Source organism: Anolis sagrei, chromosome 6, assembly GCF_037176765.1.
Source record: "Anolis sagrei isolate rAnoSag1 chromosome 6, rAnoSag1.mat, whole genome shotgun sequence".
Taxonomy (NCBI): Eukaryota; Metazoa; Chordata; class Lepidosauria; order Squamata; family Dactyloidae; genus Anolis; species Anolis sagrei.
The window spans coordinates 133,750,539-133,770,271 of record NC_090026.1 but is presented as its reverse complement, the minus strand read 5'-3'; the positions used below and the strand labels follow the sequence as shown (position 1 = coordinate 133,770,271).

The following is a 19,733-nucleotide window of genomic DNA, read 5'->3' as shown; positions in this document are numbered from 1 at the left end:
CAGCGGCTGCTTGGGGGGCTTCCAGCGCATCTCCCACCTGTGCATCTTGCATCGAGCCCTTCTTGGGTCAAGCAGGGTCATCTTCCGGATTTGGGTGGGGGGCTTCCTCTGAGGATGGGAAGGGGGGTCTGCAGCAATGCTCTATTTGACCTATGGGCGCCCCTCCCATCTGTGTGGCAGGAGCAACATGGGAGGTTTCCAACCCTTCTTTGTGGGTCAAGCAAGGTCTTCTTCCGAATTTGGGTGGGGGGCTTCCCAAGTTCGTAGGGAGGGAGGATCTGCAGCAATGGTTCTCTATGTAGCCTAGAGGCAAGAGCAACGTGGGTGGCAGGAGAAATGTGGGAGGCATCTAGCCTTTTTGGATCAAGCAGGGTCATCTTCCGAATTTGGGTGGGGGGGCTTCATCCTGTTTGGGGCTGGGGAGAGGGGGTCTGCAGCAATGCTCTATGTGGCCTAGAGGCACCTTTCCAATCTGTGTGGCAGGAGCAACATGGGAGGCATCTAGCTTTTATTGGGTCAAGCAGGATCTTTTTCCCAATTTGGGTGGGGGGCTTCCTCTTCTCTGAGGCTGGGGGGGGGTCTGCAACCATAGTTCTCTATGTAGCCTAGAGGCAAGAGCAACGTGGGTGGCAGGAGCAACATGGGAGGCGTCCATCCCTTCTTCTTGGGTCAAGCAGGGTCTTCTTCCGAATTTGGGTGGGGGGCTTCCTCCTCTTTGGGGCTGGGGAGAGGGGGTCTGCAGCAATGCTTCTCTATGTGGCCTAGAGGCGCACTTCCCATCTGTGTGGCAGGAGCAACGTGGGAAGCGTCCATCCCTTCTTGGATCAAGCAGGGTCTTCTTCCAAATTTGGGTGGGGGGGCTTCCTCTTTGGGGCTGGGGAGGAGGTCTACAGCAATGCTCTATGTAGCCTAGAGGCTCCCCTCCCATCTGTGACGCAGGAGCAACATGGGAGGCGTCCAACCCTTCTTTGTGGGTAAAGCAGGGTCTTCTTCCGAATTTGGGTGGGGGGCTTCTGTCTCTTCTTTGAGGCTGGAGGGGGTGTTGCAGCAATGCTCTATGTAACCTAGAGGTGTCCATCTCATCTGTGTGGCAGGATCAACATGGGAGGCGTCCAGCCCTTTGTGGGTCAAGCAGGGTCTTCTGAATTTGGGTGGGCGGCTTCCTCTTTTTTGAGGCTGGGAAGGGGGGGGGGGTCTGCAGCAGTGCTCCTCTGTGGCCTAGATGCAAGAGGTGCCCCTCCCATCTGTGTGGCAGGAGCAACGTGGGAGGCGTTCAGCCCTCCTTTTTGGGTCAAGCAGGGTCTTCTTCCGAATTTGGGTGGGGGGCTTCCTCCTCTTTTTTGAGGTTGGGGAGGGGGGTCTGCAGCAATGCTTCCCTATGTCGCCTAGAGGCAAGAGCAATGTGGGAGACATCGAGCCCTCCTTGGGTCAAGCAGGGTCTTCTGAATTTGAGTGAGGGGGCTTCCTCTTCTTTGAGGCTGGGGAGGGAGGGGGCTCTGCAGCGATGCTCCTCACTAGGCGAAATCCAAACTCCCTATATTTGGCCTAGAGGTGCCCCTCCCATCTGTGTGGCAGGAGCAACGTGGGAGGCGTCCATCCCTTCTTGGGTCAAGCAGGGTCTTCTTCCGAATTTGGGTGGGGGGCTTCCTCCTCTTTGAGGCTGTAGAGGGAGGGGGCTCTGCAGCGATGCTCCTCGCAAGGTGAACTCCTCCGTGTGGTCTACAGCCGTGTCACGAGGTAACGGGAGCGGTGGGGGGTCTCCGAGGGGGTCTCTGGGGCTGCGTGGCAGCGCATAGTAGGCATCCTGTGGTGGAGAAGGTGCAAAGAGGGCCACAAAGAGGAGAGTGAGGACTTGGCGTGTGATTAGGACCTAGGGAGGACAAGGGGGGTGTCTTGCAATGTGAGGAAGGGGCGACCCAGCGGAATGATCTTGCTAGCCCTTGACCCTTTCAAAAGCCAATGGTCACCCCTCAGCGAAGCCTGAGGAGCAAGGTCAGCCAAGTCTCATAAGCTCAGTGGAAGAGGACCTCCCCATGCACCAAAACACCTGGAAAGGAACTTCTACCTGGGTGGTGGTGGGGCCACAGGGCTTCTGCTCTCCCTGGGGGGTCCGCGGGGCAGATCCATGTATTCCTGGCGCAGGTGGGATGGTTCCGATGGAGGGAGAGGGAGGCAGGAAAGGGCAGAGAGGAGGAGAGCAATGAGGAGGAGGAAGGCTTCTCGGCCCCTCTTTCCCCCAAGGTCTGGGGGTGAGGATGAAGCCAATGAAGGGCGAGTATCTCTGAGCATGTGCAGAGTGCTCTTCCCTAGTGCTCACATATATCTAGCCAACCCTGTTGAGGCTAGTGGGGGGGTGGGTGGGGGGAGTTGGGGAGTCTTCAATGGGTGGGTGGGGGGAGTTGGAGGGTCTTCAATGGGTGGGTGGGTGAGGGGAGTTGGAGGGTCTTCAATGGGTGGGTGTTTGGGGGGAGTTGGAGGGCCTTCAATGGGTGGGTGGGTGGGTGGGGGGAGTTGGGATCTTCAATAGGTGGGTATATGGGGGGAGTTGGGGGGTCTTCAATGGGTGGGTGGGAGGAGTTGGAGGGTCTTCAATGGGTGGGTGGGTGGGGGTTTGGGATCTTCAATGGGTGGGTTTATGGGAGAAATGGGAGGGTCTTCAATGGGTGGATGAGTGGGGGGAGTTTGGGGTCTTCAATGGGTGGGTGAGTGGGGGGAGTTTGGGGTCTTCAATGGGTGGGTGGGGGGAGTTGGAGGGTCTTCAATGGGTGGGTTTATGGGAGTGGTGGGTGGGTTTATGGGGGGGGTGGGGTAAGTTTGAGGGGTCTTCAGTGGTCCTTCTGGGCAGCAGGAAATGGGGTCCGCTGCCCATTCCTTGCTCACTTGGGGGTGGGGTGTCTTAAAAAGGGGGTTCCTGGTTACCATGGTGTCGCCGTCAGTCTTCTGGGATTGCTTCCTCGCCTGGTAGAAGCCCCAGAGCTTGTCTCGCAGAACCTGCAGCAGCAGAGCAGAGCAAAGTCCGCATGAGCCTCGGGGCCAGGAAACAGTGCCCCTGAGCAGCCACAGAGTTTTGTTTGTTTTTTCGTGTCAGGAGCGACTTGAGAAACTGCAAGTCGCTTCTGGTGTGAGAGAATTGGCCGTCTGCAAGGATGTGCCCAGGGGACATTGCCCGGATGTTTTTGATGTTTTACCATCCTTCTCTCATGTGCCCGCATGAGGAGCTAGAGCTGACAGAGAGAGCTCATCCATGCTCTCCCTGGACTCGAACCTGCGACCTGTCGGTCTTCAGTCCTGCCGGCACAAGGGTTTAACCCACTGAGCCTAGCCACGGGGGAGGGGGGGGCTGTGGAGGGGAGACTGCTGATCCTGGCTGTAAAGGTCACTGTGCTCCCCAGCCCGCCTGCTCCCCACTGTGGACAGCCCTGTTGACCCCCCAGACCCCCATCCCCACAAAATGGTCACTCACGTCATACAAATAGTCCAGGATCTCCAAGATGGTGAGGAAGCTGGCTCCGATGAAGAGGCCCATCTGGCCCCCAATGTCTCCTGGGGGAGCAACACAGAGTGGCATGGGACCCCATGTGCCAGATCCCCAAAGTGCTTTCCAAGACACCCCTATTCCCCCCCCCCCTCCTGGGGCTTCTGATGACCCACCCAGAGGGTCACCTGAGAGTCCAGAAAAAGCCAGGCCTGCACCATCTATCTACCCACCCATCCACCTGGAGTGGACTTCTGCTTTTGGCTGCAAGGACCCACCATCACCACCACCACCACCACCTTCAGACTCATCCACTCACCCAGCAGCCCAGCCACGTCGTAGGCCTTCTTCTGCTCAATGGTTTCGTAGTTCAGAGCCTCAAAGAAGATGTCCAGCACCAGCAGGTTCTCCCTGGACAGGAAGGGAGCAGATAGAGACGGGGAGGGGTCAACAGAGCTCCTGCGAGGGGGACTTTCTGGGGGTCTCTGGGAATGCTCCCCTCATGCCCTTTGACTATGAACCCTATGGGATCATCAGCACAGTGGGGGGGGGGGGGAGGATCACTCACGCAATGTACTGCTCGCTGCGGTTGTACTTCTTGGCCAAGTACTTTGCGGAGGCCTTGCTGGGGATCCGGACCACCGAGAGCTCTTTGCCGTAGCGCACCATCTCGCAGGGGGTCTCGCAGGCGCAGTACTCATTGTCCTTCTCCACCAGGAAGTCTGGGCAAAGCGGGGGAATGATTGGGGGTGGGCTGGTGCGTGTCTGTGGGAGGGGTCAGGACCGCCCATCATCCAACTTGGGGGCACCTGGCAAATAGGGTCTGGGGGCACCCTGGTGCTTACCCAGGGCTGGGTCAGCGCACACCTTGTACTGCTCCGGAGAGCAGACGATGGCATTCCCTGGGCAGAGAAAGAAAGAAAGGGGGTGGGTGAGGTCGCGCAGGGGCAGGAAGGGGCTCCCCCAGTAGCTGTGTGATGCCCCCATAAGAGGAAGAGGAAGCTATACTGGGGGGAGAGCTGTGCAGACTGGGGTGACGGACTGCACTTGCTTCTGTGGGCAGGAATGCCAGCTGTGGCTCTCCTGCAGAAGGACCGGGTGCCCACACCTCTCCCCCACTGACCCCTGGCTCCCAGCCACACACCAGACAGGACAAGCCATGCAGTAGGATGCCCCGCCGGACCTGGCATGTGCACCATGCGGCAGTTGCACTTCTCAGTCACGTAGCGCGTCTCGCACTCCAGGCGGCAGCCGGCCATGCTGTAATTGGCGAAGAAGGTGGACTCAACAGGGCTGGACTTGCAGACACCCCACGGAGGAGGGAGGTAGAAGAGCTGTGCCAGGGGCAGTTAAGGAAAAGTCTGGCAATACCCCCCCCCCCCCAACACTGCTGATGACCCTGTGACCCCATGTACCCCTCTGGCAGGGGTCTCCTGCAGAGACAGAGAGGCCCCATGTGCATCCTTGGCCCAAGCGCCAGCATCCCTGGCACTGCATCCCTACCGATCTGTCTGAGAGAGGGCCAAGGCTCCCTTGCTCCAGACCAGAAAGATGAGATGCCAGGGAGAGCCCACCATTACAGGGGGGGGGGGGAGGGAGTAGGAGGATACCCCCCCCCCTTTCAGTCAGTCCCTACATCCATTTGCTGGCGTCTGCGGATGCCCTTTGCTCTTGGCAGGAGACGAAGGTCTGGAACCCAGGGGCCACACCGAAGCCCAGCTGGTCAATGGAGGGCGGCTCCTCCTGGCTGTGGATCTGCACCTTGATGCCGGCTTCGTAGGAGGTCTCCTCTGAGGACAAGATTTGAGGACAGAGGGAGTAAGAGACAGGCAAGTAAAACATTCTCACAGAAACTGTGGGACAACCTTGAAGCCCAGGTGTGTTCGGCATGATGTCATGGGTGCCTTGATGGGCTTAAATTAAGTGGTTTGGCTTCAAGCCTCTCAGAGGAGACATAGTTGCTAAAGAATGGGTTTCCTGCCGGTGCTCTCAAGTTCATGAAGAGAGAAGTGGGCAGGGAGGGGGAAAGCAAGAACTACGAATCTCACTGCTTTGGAGTATCACTAATCCAGTGCACAGCGAAACTGCACCTTCCAATGAATCCAGTGTATGAGTCACAGAAATCAGGAGAGAGGTGCCATATGTCCCTCTTCTTAGGCATGGAGGGAAGATGCTGTTGTAGCACAGCAAGCGTCTGAGGATTTGTCAGAAGATGAAGGGGATGATGTGTTTCAAACGAGGAGTCTGTGTCAGATCGGAGATAATTGCAGGCAGATGAGGCTCAGATAGAGAATGCTTTAAATTCTGACACTGGTTCCCAGGCAATGGGGGAAAGTGAAAGTCCTTGAGCTGATGGTGAGTTTTCCCGAGAAATTAGATTAGGTTTGAGAACAGAGGGAGTAAGAGACAGGCAAGTAAAACATTCTCACAGAAACTGTAGCATGACCTTGAAGCCCAGGTGTGTTCGGCATGATGTCATGGGTGCCTTGATGGGCTTAAATTAAGTGGTTTGGCTTCAAGCCTCTCAGAGGAGACAAAGTTGCTAAAGAATGGGTTTCCTGATGGTGCTCTCACGTTCATGAAGAGAGAAGTGGGCAGGGAGGGGAAAAGCAAGAACTACGAATCTCACTGCTTTGGAGTATCACTAATCCAGTGCACAGCGAAACTGCACCTTCCAATGAATCCAGTGTATGAGTCACAGAAATCAGGGGAGAGGTGCCATATGTCCCTCTTCTTAGGCATGGAGGGAAGATGCTGTTGCGGCACAGCAAGTTTCCGAGGATTTGTCAGAGGATGAGCGGGATGATGTGTTTCAAATGAGGAGTCTGTGTCAGATCAGAGATAATTGCAGGCAGATGAGGCTCAGGTAGAGGATGCTTTAAATTTCGATACTGGTTCCCAGGCAATGGGGGAAAGTGAAAATCCTTGGGCTGATGGTGAGTTTTCCTGAGAAATTAGATTAGGTTTGAGGACAGAGGGAGTAAGAGACCGGCAAGTAAAACATTCTCACAGAAACTGTGGGACAACCTTGAAGCCCAGGTGTGTTCGGCATGATGTCATGGGTGCCTTGATGGGCTTAAATTAAGTGGTTTGGCTTCAAGCCTCTCAGAGGAGACAAAGTTGCTAAAGAATGGGTTTCCTGCAGGTGCTCTCACGTTCATGAAGAGAGAAGTGGGCAGGGAGGGGAAAAGCAAGAACTAAGGATCTCACTGCTTTAGAGTATCGCTAATCCAGTGCACAGCGAAACTACACCTTCCAATGAATCCAGTGTATGAGTCACAGAAATCAGGAGAGAGGTGCCATATGTCCCTCTTCTTAGGCATGGAGGGAAGATGCTGTTGTAGCACAGCAAGCGTCCGAGGATTTGTCAGAAGATGAAGGGGATGATGTGTTTCAAACGAGGAGTCTGTGTCAGATCGGAGATAATTGCAGGCAGATGAGGCTCAGATAGAGAATGCTTTAAATTCTGACACTGGTTCCCAGGCAATGGGGGAAAGTGAAAGTCCTTGGGCTGATGGTGAGTTTTCCTGAGAAATTAGATTAGGTTTGAGGATAGAGGGAGTAAGAGACAGGCAAGTAAAACATTCTCATAGAAACTGTGGGATGACCTTGAAGCCCAGGTGTGTTCGGCATGATGTCATGGGTGCCTTGATGGGCTTAAATTAAGTGGTTTGGCTTCAAGCCTCTCAGAGGAGACAAAGTTGCTAAAGAATGGGTTTCCTGATGGTGCTCTCAAGTTCATGATTCAAGTTTCCTGATATAGTTCATGTTTTTTTTGTTCCTGTAAGGATTTGCTTTGGAAGAAGCTCCTTTTTTCTGGTTTATGAATTTTTGTTTGGATCTCTGCTTTGGAATTCTGGTTCTCTTGACTTAATGTGCTTTGCCGTTTTTGGAGTACTGCTATTTTGTATTTCCTGTTTTTGGATTACTGCTATTGGATTCTTTCTATTCTACTGACCCTTTTGGAATTGCCCATTTTTTAACCTTCCCCCCTTAATAAACACTTCTAGTTAGGCATTACTGGACTCTGGTGTGGTTCCAGTGCTAGATTGCAACAGATGCCACTTCCATTCTGTGGTTATAGGTGTGTACAGAAGCAAAGCCCCACTTCAAAGCCCCCCACCCCATAAAAAGCTTTTTTTCCATGTATAACTTGGTCAAGCAGCCCTTCCCTCCCCAGTCCCAGACATGGAAAGAGGTGGGTGGGGCAGCAGGCACTCACCGGTATCCCCCCAGACGGGCAGGTACTCATCCTGCTGGATGTTCAGCATCAGCTCCAGGCCATTGCCGGTGCCCCCCCGGATCACAGAGAGGCGCTCGTAGCCGGGAGCCCCCGAGTTGAAGGTGTAGCACTTGCCCAGGCGGGTGAAGATCTGCAGGCACAGAGGGGGCACACATGGGGTCAGTGTTGGAGTTCAGCCTGTGGTTGTGTCTAACGATCAGGTTGCGCTGGATGTTGGGAATGACAATGATGTTTCTGAGGTTCATGTATCTAATGATGTTCCTAATGATGAGGTTGCTATTGATGCCAAGAATGACAATGGATTCCTGTTCAAAGTGTCTTTTCAGATGAGAATGGTCCTGAAGGGTTTGGGGATGATGGTATGGTCCCTGGAAGAAGGCCTGAATTGCTACCAGAGAATTCCCAGGACTTTGAGCCTGAGAATAGTTCGGCACCTGGGCCAGGTGCAGAAACTAATGAGCCAGTAGATAGAAGGCATGTTTTTAGTTGGCACAGACAAACAAACCAATCTCTCAGGCATTCTGCCAGACTGAGAGAGAGATTGATAACAGAGTCAAGGCTGAAACAAAATCCGTTCCCAGCCGCTTGGGATATAGAGTATATTAAAGGATAAAAGTGTCAAGTACAGAATCTATAGTCAGACGAAGCAATGTTGGACTTGAGTCAAGACGTCTCTCCTGGCCCTTGGAAGCCTTGCCTTAGATAGATCCATGTGTTAAGTGCCTTGTTTGATTTCATGATTCAAGCTTTGGAGTTTTACCTTGGAAATTTCTGTCAAGAGTATTGACGCTTGCCAGCAGGACTGCTAGATCAGCAGACACTGTGTTTCAAAATAAGGACGCTGCAGGCATTTAGTTCCAATAGAAAACTAAGTTTTACTAAGTACATCTACACACGTCTATTCACAGCAAGCTACGGATAGGAACTACTAGGCAAAAACAATAGTCTCTGAACATCTGCTTATCTGACTTCTGGCTGAGACTAGTTCCTCCCTCTTCTTCCCAGTTAGAGGACACGTTATCCCATTTCTATCAAGGTTACAGTTTCACAGCCTCAGCACAGTATTTCTAATACACAATAGAGCAGAATAGAATCCATCTTGAAATACATCTTAATCCATCTTGAATTACATAGAAGCACATTGAAAAACACACATACATAACTAAATAATCCTGACAGTTTCTGTATTTGTTTTTCATGGACTCTGATGGACTAATTTCCTGGACTATTTGTTTCTGCTTATCTTTCTACCTAATTGGATTTACTTATTTTTATGGAGTGTTTTTTTTTTTTTACTGCTACTGCTTTTTAATTATCTTCAATACACTGTTTGCATTTTTACTCAGTTGTGTGGTGTTTGAAGTCAGAGCGCTTTCCTGGCCTGGAGTGCAACAGTCAGGAAGAAGCAGGTTCTTGGGGGGGGGGGGGGGGCAGGAAGGAATGCTCCAAATAAAAAGTTTTTCCATGGCCACCCTCTCCTCCCCAGACGGCCTCATGACTACCTGCGTCAATCTCACCATGGCTCTGTTGTGGTTGCAGGCGTGTGCATGCAAACGTGTCACGTGAGGCCCAAAAGGCTTACAGGCTGCTTGGGATATTTACAACACAAAAAGCAGTTCACGTGGGAGGGAGACGGGAAAATCCGGGAGGGAACAATGCAAGAGGAACAGTCTGGCAAAATGGAATCAGGTGTGGGAATTCTGTGTGCAGCCTATGAACAAGGAAGCTTGCTCTAAGATCTAAGTCAGGCATGGGCCAAATTGTCGATTATTGGCCTCAGAGTGTCTGCTAAGAGGCACAAAACAAATGAAGCATGAAGCCATCATTCAGCTCCAAAGCCTCGGAGCGGCACTTAAAGATTTATTGTTACTTTCTACAAAACTATGTACAAGAATAGCCAAAGACATGTCTTCCCTCTTCGCCAAACATGGCTGGAAGACACTGTTTGTTATCTCAACTTTGGAATTTGTGACGGGACAGGAACTGTCCAAAGTTACACTCTAGGCATAAATAAAAGCTTCATGCATTTAACCCTTGCACCGCATCACACTTCTACACCGAACCCACAGAGTTTAAACTATAAGCAATGTTGTCATCACAGCTGAACAACAGTACTGACACAACTTTGGTCCTCCAGGTGTTTTGGACTCCCTTGTAGTTTGAAGCCATGGTTCCATTGTGTCCTAGTCTCCAGGGAAGCAGAAAACAAGCTTGCTCCCTCCTCCTCCCTGTGGCTTCCTCTCACATATTTATACATGGCTATCATATCTCCTCTCAGCCTTCTCTTCTTCAGGCTAAACATGCCCAGCTCCTTAAGCCGCTCCTCATAGGGCTTGTTCTCCAGACCCTTGATCATTTTAGTCGCCCTCCTCTGGACACATTCCAGCTTAAAGTCAACATCTCCCTTCAATTGTTGTGCCCAGAATTGGACACAGTGGGATTCCAGGTGTGCTCTGACCAAGGCAGAATAGATCATGGGGAGTATGACTTCCCTGGATTTAGGCACTAGACTCCAATTTATACAGGCTAAAATCCCATTGGCTTTTTTAGCTGTAGCATCACATTGGTAGCACAGTGGGTTAAACCCCTGTGATGGCAGGACTGAAGACCGACAGGTTGCAGGTTCGAATCCGGGAAGACTGCAGATGAGCTCCCTCTGTCAGCTCCAGCTCTCCATGCGGGCACATGAGAGATGTCTCTCACAACGATGATAAAACATCAAAAACATCTGGGCATCCCCTGGGCAATGTCCTTGCAGACGGCCAATTCTCTCACACCAGAAGTGACTTGCAGTTTCTCAAGTTGCTCCTGACACGATAAAAAATAAATAAATTGTTGGCTTCAAAAATTTTTTCCACACGTTCTGCTCCAGAGCCAGGCATCGTCCCCCATTCTGTATTTTTTGGATTTCATTCCAGGATAATGGTCAGTGTGTGTTTGCTGCATTAGCAATATAGGCAAAGCCAAGTGGGGGAATGGTCCTCGTGCTTCTTTCCGGCCTTTGGACCAGCAACGCTGATTGGCCACTGGGAGGCACTGTTTGCAAATCTTCCCTTGAAGGCTGATTAAATGAGTTGCATCACAGAGCATTCAGATCTACATGACTCTTCATTGCGAAATGAAACTTGCGATCTCTCATCAAAATCTCTCCTTCGGCTCCTTAAGCATTCTCATCAAAACAGGTCACCTTTCCTACAGTGGCGTTTCTAGTGTCTGAATCTGGAACCCAATAAGCCTTGTACTGCAACTGTGTCCAATAAGAATTCCTGGTTCGGAAGTTTGGTCAAATTTTCCTCTCTTTTCTTTTGAAATATATTTGTAAGCTTGGCTGTCAAATAGTGTCAAGTGCTAGAGTTGTGAATTCAGGGTAAAACTTGACCCATTTCGTGTTCTGCTTTCGGGGGAGGGGGGTGATCCATTTTTAGGGAGCCTCCTGAAATCAGGAGGGCAGGTATCTGTTTTTGCACTGGAGTGAGAAAAGATCCATTTTTATCAGCTCGTGGATGAGTGAGTGGTTGGTTGGGTGGGTGGGTGGTTGGGTGGGCGGGCTTCCCACCCACGTTCCCCTTCCCGGTGTGCACTATAAGGAGGCTTCTTCTTATCTGCTGCTGTTTCTACTCTAGAGTAGGAGGCACTCAATTGTAGGCACTGGCAGGCACGGGCACTTTCTGAGCCTGCACACCACACACGCACTCCCCTTGGAAAGAGAGTGGGTGCATGGCATGCAGGTCCAGAAAGTGCCCATAGCCGCTCTGTCTACTCTAGAGTAGGAGGTGCTCGGATGTAGGCACTGGCCGGTGTGAGCACTTTCTGGGCCTGCACGCCACACATACACTCTCCTTGGAAAGAGAGTGTGTGCATGGCATGCAGGCCCAAAAAGTGCCTGTAGCCACTGTGCCTACTCTACAGTAGGAGGTGCTCAGATGTAGACACTGGCAGGTGTTTGCACTTTCTAGGCCTGCACGCCACACATGCTCTCCCCTTGGAAAGAGAGTGCATGCATGACATGCAGGCCCAGAAAGTGCCTGTGCCTGTAGCTGCTGTGTCTACTCTAGAGTAGGAGGCGCTCAGATGTAGGCGCTGGCAGGCACGGGCACTTTGTAGGCCTACATGCCACACATGCACTCCCTTTGGAAAGAGAGTGCGTGCGTGGCACGCAGGCCCAGAAAGTGCCCATAGCCGTGGTGTCTACTCTAGAGTAGGAGGCGCTTGGATGTAGGCACTTGCAGGCCTGAGCACTTTCTGGGCCTGTACACCACACATGCACTCCCCTTGGAAAGAGAATGTGTGCGTGACATGCAGGTCCAGAAAGTGCTTGTGCCTGTAGCCGATTTGTCTCCTCTAGAAGGCACTTGGATGTAGGCACTGGCAGGCACGGGCACTTCTGTGCCTGTGTCTACTCTAGAGTAGGAAGTGCTCGGATGTAGGCACTGTCAGGCGTGGGCACTTTCTGGCCCTGCAAGCCACACATGCACTCCCCTTGGAAAGACAGTGCGTTTGTGGCATGCAGGCCCAGAAAGTGCCTGTGCCTGTAGCCGCTGTGCCTACTCTAGAGTAGGAGGTGCTCGGATGTAGGCACCGGCAGGCATGGGCACTTCATGGGCCTCCACGCCACACATGCACTCCCCTTGGAAAGACAGTGCGTTTGTGGCATGCAGGCCCAGAAAGCGCCTGTTCCTGCAGCCAAGTGCCTTTTGCTCTAGAGTAAGAGGCACTTGAACTTTCTTTGATCACCTCCTTGTGGCTTCGTTGCACTTCCAGAGGAAAGGGACTGCTTGCTCGCTACTGCTGTGGCTGCTGCTGGAGAGGAATCCTGAGGTGAGGCGTAAGGCGGCCAGATGGAGAGGCATTCACACAACCTCTTTCTTGGCCGCCCCCTTCTTTGGCCAGGGATGGGCTCTTCGTGGCACTCTCCTTATCCAGGACCAGGAGGAGGAGGTCCTAGCCGCCGTCCCCTGCTTCTCTACCCTTGTTGCTTATCCATCCGCAGGTACAGGTGCTTTCTGGGCCTGCACATCGAAAGCGCAAACACATATTTGGGCTCTGAATAGTCCATGATAATTATGTGCTGTTAAGATAAATCTTTCATAGACTCCTAGAATCCTAGAGTTTGAAGAGACCTGGTAGGCCATCATCCAGTCCAACCCGTTTCTGCCAAGAAGCAGGACAATCCCATTCAAAGCACCCCCGACAGATGGCCACCCCGCCTCTGCTTCAAATCCTACATAGAAGGAGGCTCCAGCACACTCAGTTGCAGAGAGTTCCATTGCTGAACAGCTCACAGAGTCTGGAAGTTCTTCCTCATGTTCAGGTGGGATCTCCTTCCTTTCTTGTTTGAAGCCATTGTTCCATTGCATCCTAGTCTCCAGGGCAGCAGAAAGGAAGCCTGCTCCCTCCCTGCTATGACTTCCCCTCACATATTGATACCTGGCCCTCATCATGTCTTCTCTCAGCCTTCTCTTCTTCAGGCTAAACATGCCCAGCTCCTTAAGCCGCTCCTCATAGGGCTTGTTCTCCAGAACCTTGATCATTTGAGTCGCCCTCTTCCTCTGGACACATTCCAGCTTAGAGTCAATATCTCTCTTGAGTTGTGGTGCCCAGAATTGGACACAATATTCCAGGTGTGATCTAACCAAAGCGGAATAGAGCATGGGGAGCATGACTTCCCTAGATCTAGACACTAGGCTCCTCTTGATGCAGGCCAAAATCCCATTGGCTTTTTTTGCCGCCACATCACATTCCTGGCTCATGTTCACCTTCCTGTCCACGAGGACTCCAAGATCTTTTTCACACGTCCTGCTCTCGAGCCAGGCATTGTCCCGCATTCTGTATCTTTGCATTTTGTTTTTCCTGCCAAAGTGGAGTATCTTGCATTTGTCCCTGTTGAACTTCATTTTGTTAGTTTTGGCTCATCATCTCTCTAGTCTGTCAAGATCCTGCTCCTGTCCTCTGGAGTATTGGCTATCCCTCCCAATTTGGTGTCGTCTACCAGCTTGATGATCCTGCCTTCTGGCCCTTCATCTAAGTCATGCCCAGCTCTGTAACCCATCATTTTGAAGGGAAGCAGTCCACCCAAAGCCGGACTAGATGTCCACTCCCTCACCTTCAGCAGACTTCTGCAAAGCCCCTGCAATGGGAAGTGCCCTGCCTGCCTCTGGGACACGCAGAACAGAACTGCTCCCCGTGCCATGAGCTGGGGATCAGATTCTGCCGACTGGGCACCCCTGCCCCCACATCCCAGAGATTTTGGGTTTCGTTGTGCTCAGAGAAAGAGATACGGGATGAGGGATGGATGGAGAGAGGGATGCGGCTCTGCAAGGAGGTGAAACCGGAGCAGCCTTGGGGACACAAAGGAGGGGGAGAGCGAGCGGGAAAGAGTGGGGGAGCGCTGCATCTGGATCCAAACACTGGAAGCGAGGGGGAGGGGGAGGAGGGGGCTGCAGGATTCAGAACATCCCCCCCCCCCGAGGAGCCCAATGCCTCCCCATCACAAAGCACTCTGTACATTTGGCTTCCATCTTTCAACAACAGAATGGAAGCATCAACACTGCATCCCTCAGGTCGAAATAGCATCCACCCCAGGGACCCCCACCCCACAGCCCCTTCCTCAAAACAGCCATGACAGGAAGCATGCACTCTGCACATGCACAGTGGCACTTCAGGCCTCTCGATGGATTTGGAGACCCTTTGAGGCCTCTGGAAATCCTCAGGAAGCTGCAAAATGCTGACCCTATGGAAGTCCAGATCATAGGAAGGGAAGAGAGAAGACCCCCAAGGATATGAAAGGTGGTGGGTCTGGAGGGCAAGCCCTGAACACCCCTAAAAGACAAGGCAGGAAAGAGGGGCTCCCTCAGGGTGCAAGGAGTAGCAGGTCTGGCACTACGGGCTGCACTGCTGACCAATGTACCACTAGCCGTGGCCTGTGGAGCTGGACGGCTGTGGCCAGACATACCTGGGGAGGGTCTTTCCAAGCAGAGGGGAGGCTAGGGGTGTCTGCCTGTGTGTGTGTTGGGGGGGGGGCACACTCACGGAGGTGAAGTTTGCCGGACCGCACTCCCGGCCCCCGAAGCGGCATCCCAGCAGCATCTCCTCCAGCCGGTGTCCGGTCCGGCCCACAAAGGCCTCCATGTCGAAGCGCGTGCTGGGGAAGAAGGGCCCATTGGCGGGGGACCCCTCCCACCCCAGTGCCTGCAGGTAGCGAGGGAAGTCGGGGGGCTCCACACCCAGCAGCGGGGGGCCCACCCAGCGCAGGTCGTCGGGGGTCAGGCGGGAGCGCCGGGCGCGGTTGAAGTTGCAGAGGCTGATGGCCGGGAAGAGCAGGGCTCGCCCTTCGGCCTCGTCCAGGGTGGTCACCCGAGGGTAGTCCTGGAAGTAGCGCACCCGCTCCACCGCCTGGAACAAGAAGGCCCCCACTGCCGCCAGGACGGCCCCCGCCCAGGCCAGCCGTCGCGGGGTGAGCGGCCCCGGCAGGAAGACGTGGCTGAGCCCGTGCAGAGTGCAGCCACCTGCAAAGGCTGCCAGGCTCGCGGAGAAGGTTGAGGGTGGCTCGGGGTCCGGGGGACCCTCCTGGGGAGGCTCCTGCAGCTTCTCCATGACCCTCAGTCTGCCGCTGTGTGCAGGAGGCGCCTCTGCTGCCGTGCCACTGGCCGCACGGGTTGGGTTTCAGCACTTCAGCCGGAGCCAGAGGGAAGGAGCCGAGGCACAGTGCCGGCCAATCCCGGGCAGAGAGGGACAGGCAGGTGACCCAGGGGCCTGGACAGGTGCCAGCCGTGTGGACACAGCGCAATGGAGGGCGGGCAGGTAGGCCACCTGGGAGGTCCACCTGGGAGGGAGAGACACCTGGGCATCAGGTAACTTTGAGTGACCCCGAGGCAGGGAAGGGCTGGCTGCTGCTCAGGCTGACCTCTGCGCAGAGGTCACTCCCTTTGTGCTCCTAGGGCAGGATGTAGGCAGGATGGTCAACTGGGAGAGAGACCTGGTCAGCGAGTGGCTCTGAGGCAGAGAAGGGTCTGCTGCTGCTGTTTGTGAAGAAGAGAAAAAAGCTGAGAGTGAACGAACATAACAACAACAATTGGGAAAGAGAGAGATGCCTGGCCAGTGAGTAGCATTGAGTCAGGCCGAGAAGGGCTTCCTCTTGGCACAGGTAGGAAGAACTTCCTGACTGTGAGAGCCGTTCAGCAGTGGAACTCTCTGCCCCGGAGTGTGCTGGAGGCTCCTTCTTTGGAAGCTTTGAAACAGAGGCTGGATGGCCATTTGTCAGGGGTGATTTGAATGCAATATTCCTGCTTCTGGGCAGAATGGGGTTGGACTGGATGATGGCCCAGGAGGTCTCTTCCAACTCTAGGATTCTAGGATTCTATAACTTCCTGACTGTGAGAGCCGTTCAGCAGTGGAACTCTCTGCCCCGGAGGGTGGTGGAGGCTCCTTCTTTGGAAGCTTTTAAGCAGAGGCTGGATGGCCATCTGTCAGGGGTGATTTGAATGCAATATTCCTGCTTCTTGGCAGAAGGGGGTTGGACTGGATGATGGCCCAGGAGGTCTCTTCCAACTCTTTGATTCTAGGATTCTATGATTCTAGGTGGTAGGAAGCTGCTTATGGGTCCTTTGTGCTCCGCCCCTCCACCTGCCCTCCATGAGAAGTCCAGCAGGTCCCACACACAGAGTCCTGCCCCCACCTTGGGCCACTTTCCTTTGCTTGCTTCCCATTGGGTGCCTGCTCACCGCCTTCCTCTTCCCGAGTCCTTGTCCTGTAGGAAAGCGTGCTGTGCCCACTTGGCCCTCTGACCCTCTGCCATAGAATATCCAGGATGTGGCCCTTCACCTTGCAAGATCCTTGCGCTCCATCCCTTCGGGAGCTGGGCATGTTTAGCCTGAAGAAGAGAAGGCTGAGAGGAGACATGATAGCCATGTATAAATATGGGACAAATGCAAGAGACTCCACTTTGGCAGGAAAAACGAAATGCAAAGATACAGAATGGGGGACGATGAGGCCTGGCTCGAGAGCAGGACGTGTGAAAAAGATCTTGGAGTCCTCGTGGGGAGGAAGGGGAACATGAGCCAGGAATGTGATGTGGTGGCAAAAAAGCCAATGGGATGTTGTCCTGCGTCAATAGGAGCCTAGTGTCTAGATCCAGGGAAGTCCTGCTCCCCATGCTCTATTCCGCCTTGGTTTGACCACTTTACCTGGAATATTGTGTCCCATTCTGGGCACCACAACTGAAGAGAGATGTTGACTCTAAGCTGGAATGTGTCCAGAGGAGAGCGACTCAAATGATCAAGGGTCTGGAGAACAAGCCCTATGAGGAGCGGCTTAAGGAGCTGGGCATGTTTAGCCTGAAGAAGAGAAGGCTGAGAGGAGATATGATAGCCATGTATAAATATGTAAGGCAAAGTCATAGGGAGGAGGGAGCAAGCTTGTTTTCTGCTTCCCTGGAGACTAGGATGCAGTGGAACAATGCCTTCAAACTACAAGAAAGAAGGATATTCCATCTGAAGATGAGGAAGAACTTCCTGACTGTGAGAGCCGTTCAGCAGTGGAACTCTCTGCCCCGGAGTGTGGTGGAGGCTCCTTCTTTGGAGACTGGGTGGCCATCTGTCAGGGATGCTTTGAGTGCAATATTCCTGCTTCTTGGCAAAAACGGGTTGGACTGGATGATAGCCCAGGAGGTCTCTTCCAACTCTAGGATTCTATAGTTCAATGATTCTATGATTCACCTGCCCTGCAGGAGAAGTCCAGTGGGGCCCACACACTGGGGCCCAGAAAACACTGGGTCCCTTGCACTGGGTCCCTTTCCATTGCTCACTTCCACTGCGACAGTTTCACTTTGGTCACCTAGGGAAAGTTCAAGCTCGATTTGCTCTGAATAATATGGACCCATGCAGGCAAAAGTATGATAGCTGGGACCCAATGCTGGATGTGTGACGTGGGTCGGAATTAGAGAAGCGAAGACACAATGTAATATATGACTTGTCCATAGATATGCTGAAAGGATAATATGGGCAGTGTGTTTATGAAACCGTAAGTTTTCATCTATCGTAATTCTTAGATCTCGAACATATTCTTGGATTCAATATCTGATCCAAATATTATGTTTGGCAAAATGCAATAGGGCGGGTTTATTCTCAGCTATTGGCAACTGCCTTTTTTTTTTTAACCATTCTTCACTTCCAAACTTAACTGAATGACATGCGCATGAAGAGTGCTATACACTTCGTGCTGTCAGTTCTTGTGGGTTTTTTCGGGCTATATGGCCATGTTCTAGAGGCATTTCTCCTGACGTTTCGCCTGCATCTATGGCAGGCTTCCTCAGAGGTCTGCTGGAGCTGGGAAAAAAGGGGTTTATATATCTGTGGACTGACCAGGGTGAGACAAAAGGCTTTTGTAAGTTGGGCTAGGTGTGAATCTTTTCAACTGACCACCTTGATTAGCATACAATGGGCTGACTGTGCCTGGAGCAAACTCTTAATGAAAGGTGCTTAGATGTCCCTGCCTGTTTTTCTCTCTGCTGTTTTAATTTTAGAATTTTTTAATACTGGTAGCCAGATTTTGTTCATTTTCATGGTTTCTTCCTTTCTGTTGAAATTGTCCACATGCTTGTGGATTTCAATGGCTTCTCTGTGTAGTCTGACATGGTGGTTGTGAGAGTGGTCCAGCATTTCTGTGTTCTCAAATAAAATGCTGTGTCCAGGTTGGTTCCTCAGGTGCTCTGCTATGGCTGACTTCTCTGGTTGAAGGAGTCTGCAGTGCCTTTCATGTTCCTTGATGCGTGTTTGGGCAATGCTGCGTGTGGTGGTCCCTATGTAGACTTCTTGTCCACAGCTGCATGGTACACAATGGTAGACTCCTGCAGAGGGGAGAGGATCCCTCTTGTCCTTTGCTGAACGGAGCATTGGTTGGATTTTCTTGGTGGGTCTGGAGATAGTTTGTATGTGGTCAATTTCAACAGAAAGGAAGAAACCATGAAAATGAACAAAATCTGGCTACCAGTATTAAAAAATTCTAAAATTAAAACAGCAGAGAGAAAAACAGGCAGGGACATCTAAGCACCTTTCATTAAGAGTTTGCTCCAGGCACAGTCAGCCCATTGTATGCTAATCAAGGTGGTCAGTTGAAAGATTCACACCCAACCCAACTTACAAAAGCCTTTTGTCTCACCCTGGTCAGTCCACAGATATATAAACCCCTTTTTTCCCAGCTCCAGCAGACCTCTGAGGATGCTTGCCATAGATGCAGGCGAAACGTCAGGAGAAATGCCTCTAGAACATGGCCATATAGCCCGAAAAAACCCACAAGAACTGAGTGATTCCAGCCATGAAAGCCTTCGACAATACACTTTGTGCTGTCTCGCGCATGCCTTATTATTATTATTATTATTATTATTATTATTATTATTTATTATTATTAACTTTATTTGTACCCCGCTAGCATCTCCCGTAGGACTCGATGCGGCTCACTTCGCTTGCCATCACTCCCAGAAGAGAGGGGAAGCAAGCGCTTCTTGGAGGAGAGCACGTGGCCAATCCCCCCCCCCCCCTTGCCCTTATTTTCAGGTGGGAGCGGGGAGAGAGCAAGCTTGCTTCCCATCTCTTTTCAGAGTGCCGTCCAGGTGCAGCACCTGCAGGACCCCCAAGTGCTGCAAGGCTGAAACATCTGTGTTCCGGGTGGGAGGGAAGGGAGGAGAGGGGCAGAGGTGAAGCAGCAGAACTGGAAAATGCCTGTTTATCTCTATGAGGAAGAAGCCCAGCATGGAAGCAAAGAAGGAAGTATAAAGGACATTACTTGTGTTGTGGAGACCTTGTAATTGTAAATAGTGCTTCCGATGGGAGAGATCACATTGGTTTGTGTGTTTTGGGTCTTTTTATCGCGTTGGGTTACTGGTCCTGGGTAATAAGTTACTCTGCTGCACAATTATGAGGATCTGCGCGGTCTTCCTTTCGCAGCGAGGACGTGGGTTTCCAGGTGGAAGGCAGTCCGAAAAGAGCTTGTGTGATGCACCACAAAAATGGGGATGGCGAG

At 52.4% G+C, this 19,733-nt stretch overlaps 1 protein-coding gene across 1 annotated transcript; it reads right to left on the bottom strand.

Annotated features, from left to right (window-relative positions):
* Positions 1 to 3,376: 3,376 nt before the first annotated feature.
* On the bottom strand, positions 3,377 to 15,311 carry ASIC3 (acid sensing ion channel subunit 3). Its single transcript, XM_067470589.1, has 8 exons — positions 14,748 to 15,311; positions 7,698 to 7,848; positions 5,138 to 5,265; positions 4,659 to 4,809; positions 4,321 to 4,377; positions 4,044 to 4,197; positions 3,795 to 3,886; positions 3,377 to 3,543 (listed from the first exon to the last, which is right to left on the bottom strand). Exons 1-8 carry the CDS (start codon positions 15,309 to 15,311, stop codon positions 3,377 to 3,379), a joined length of 1,464 nt encoding a protein of 487 aa, XP_067326690.1.
* Positions 15,312 to 19,733: the final 4,422 nt, after the last annotated feature.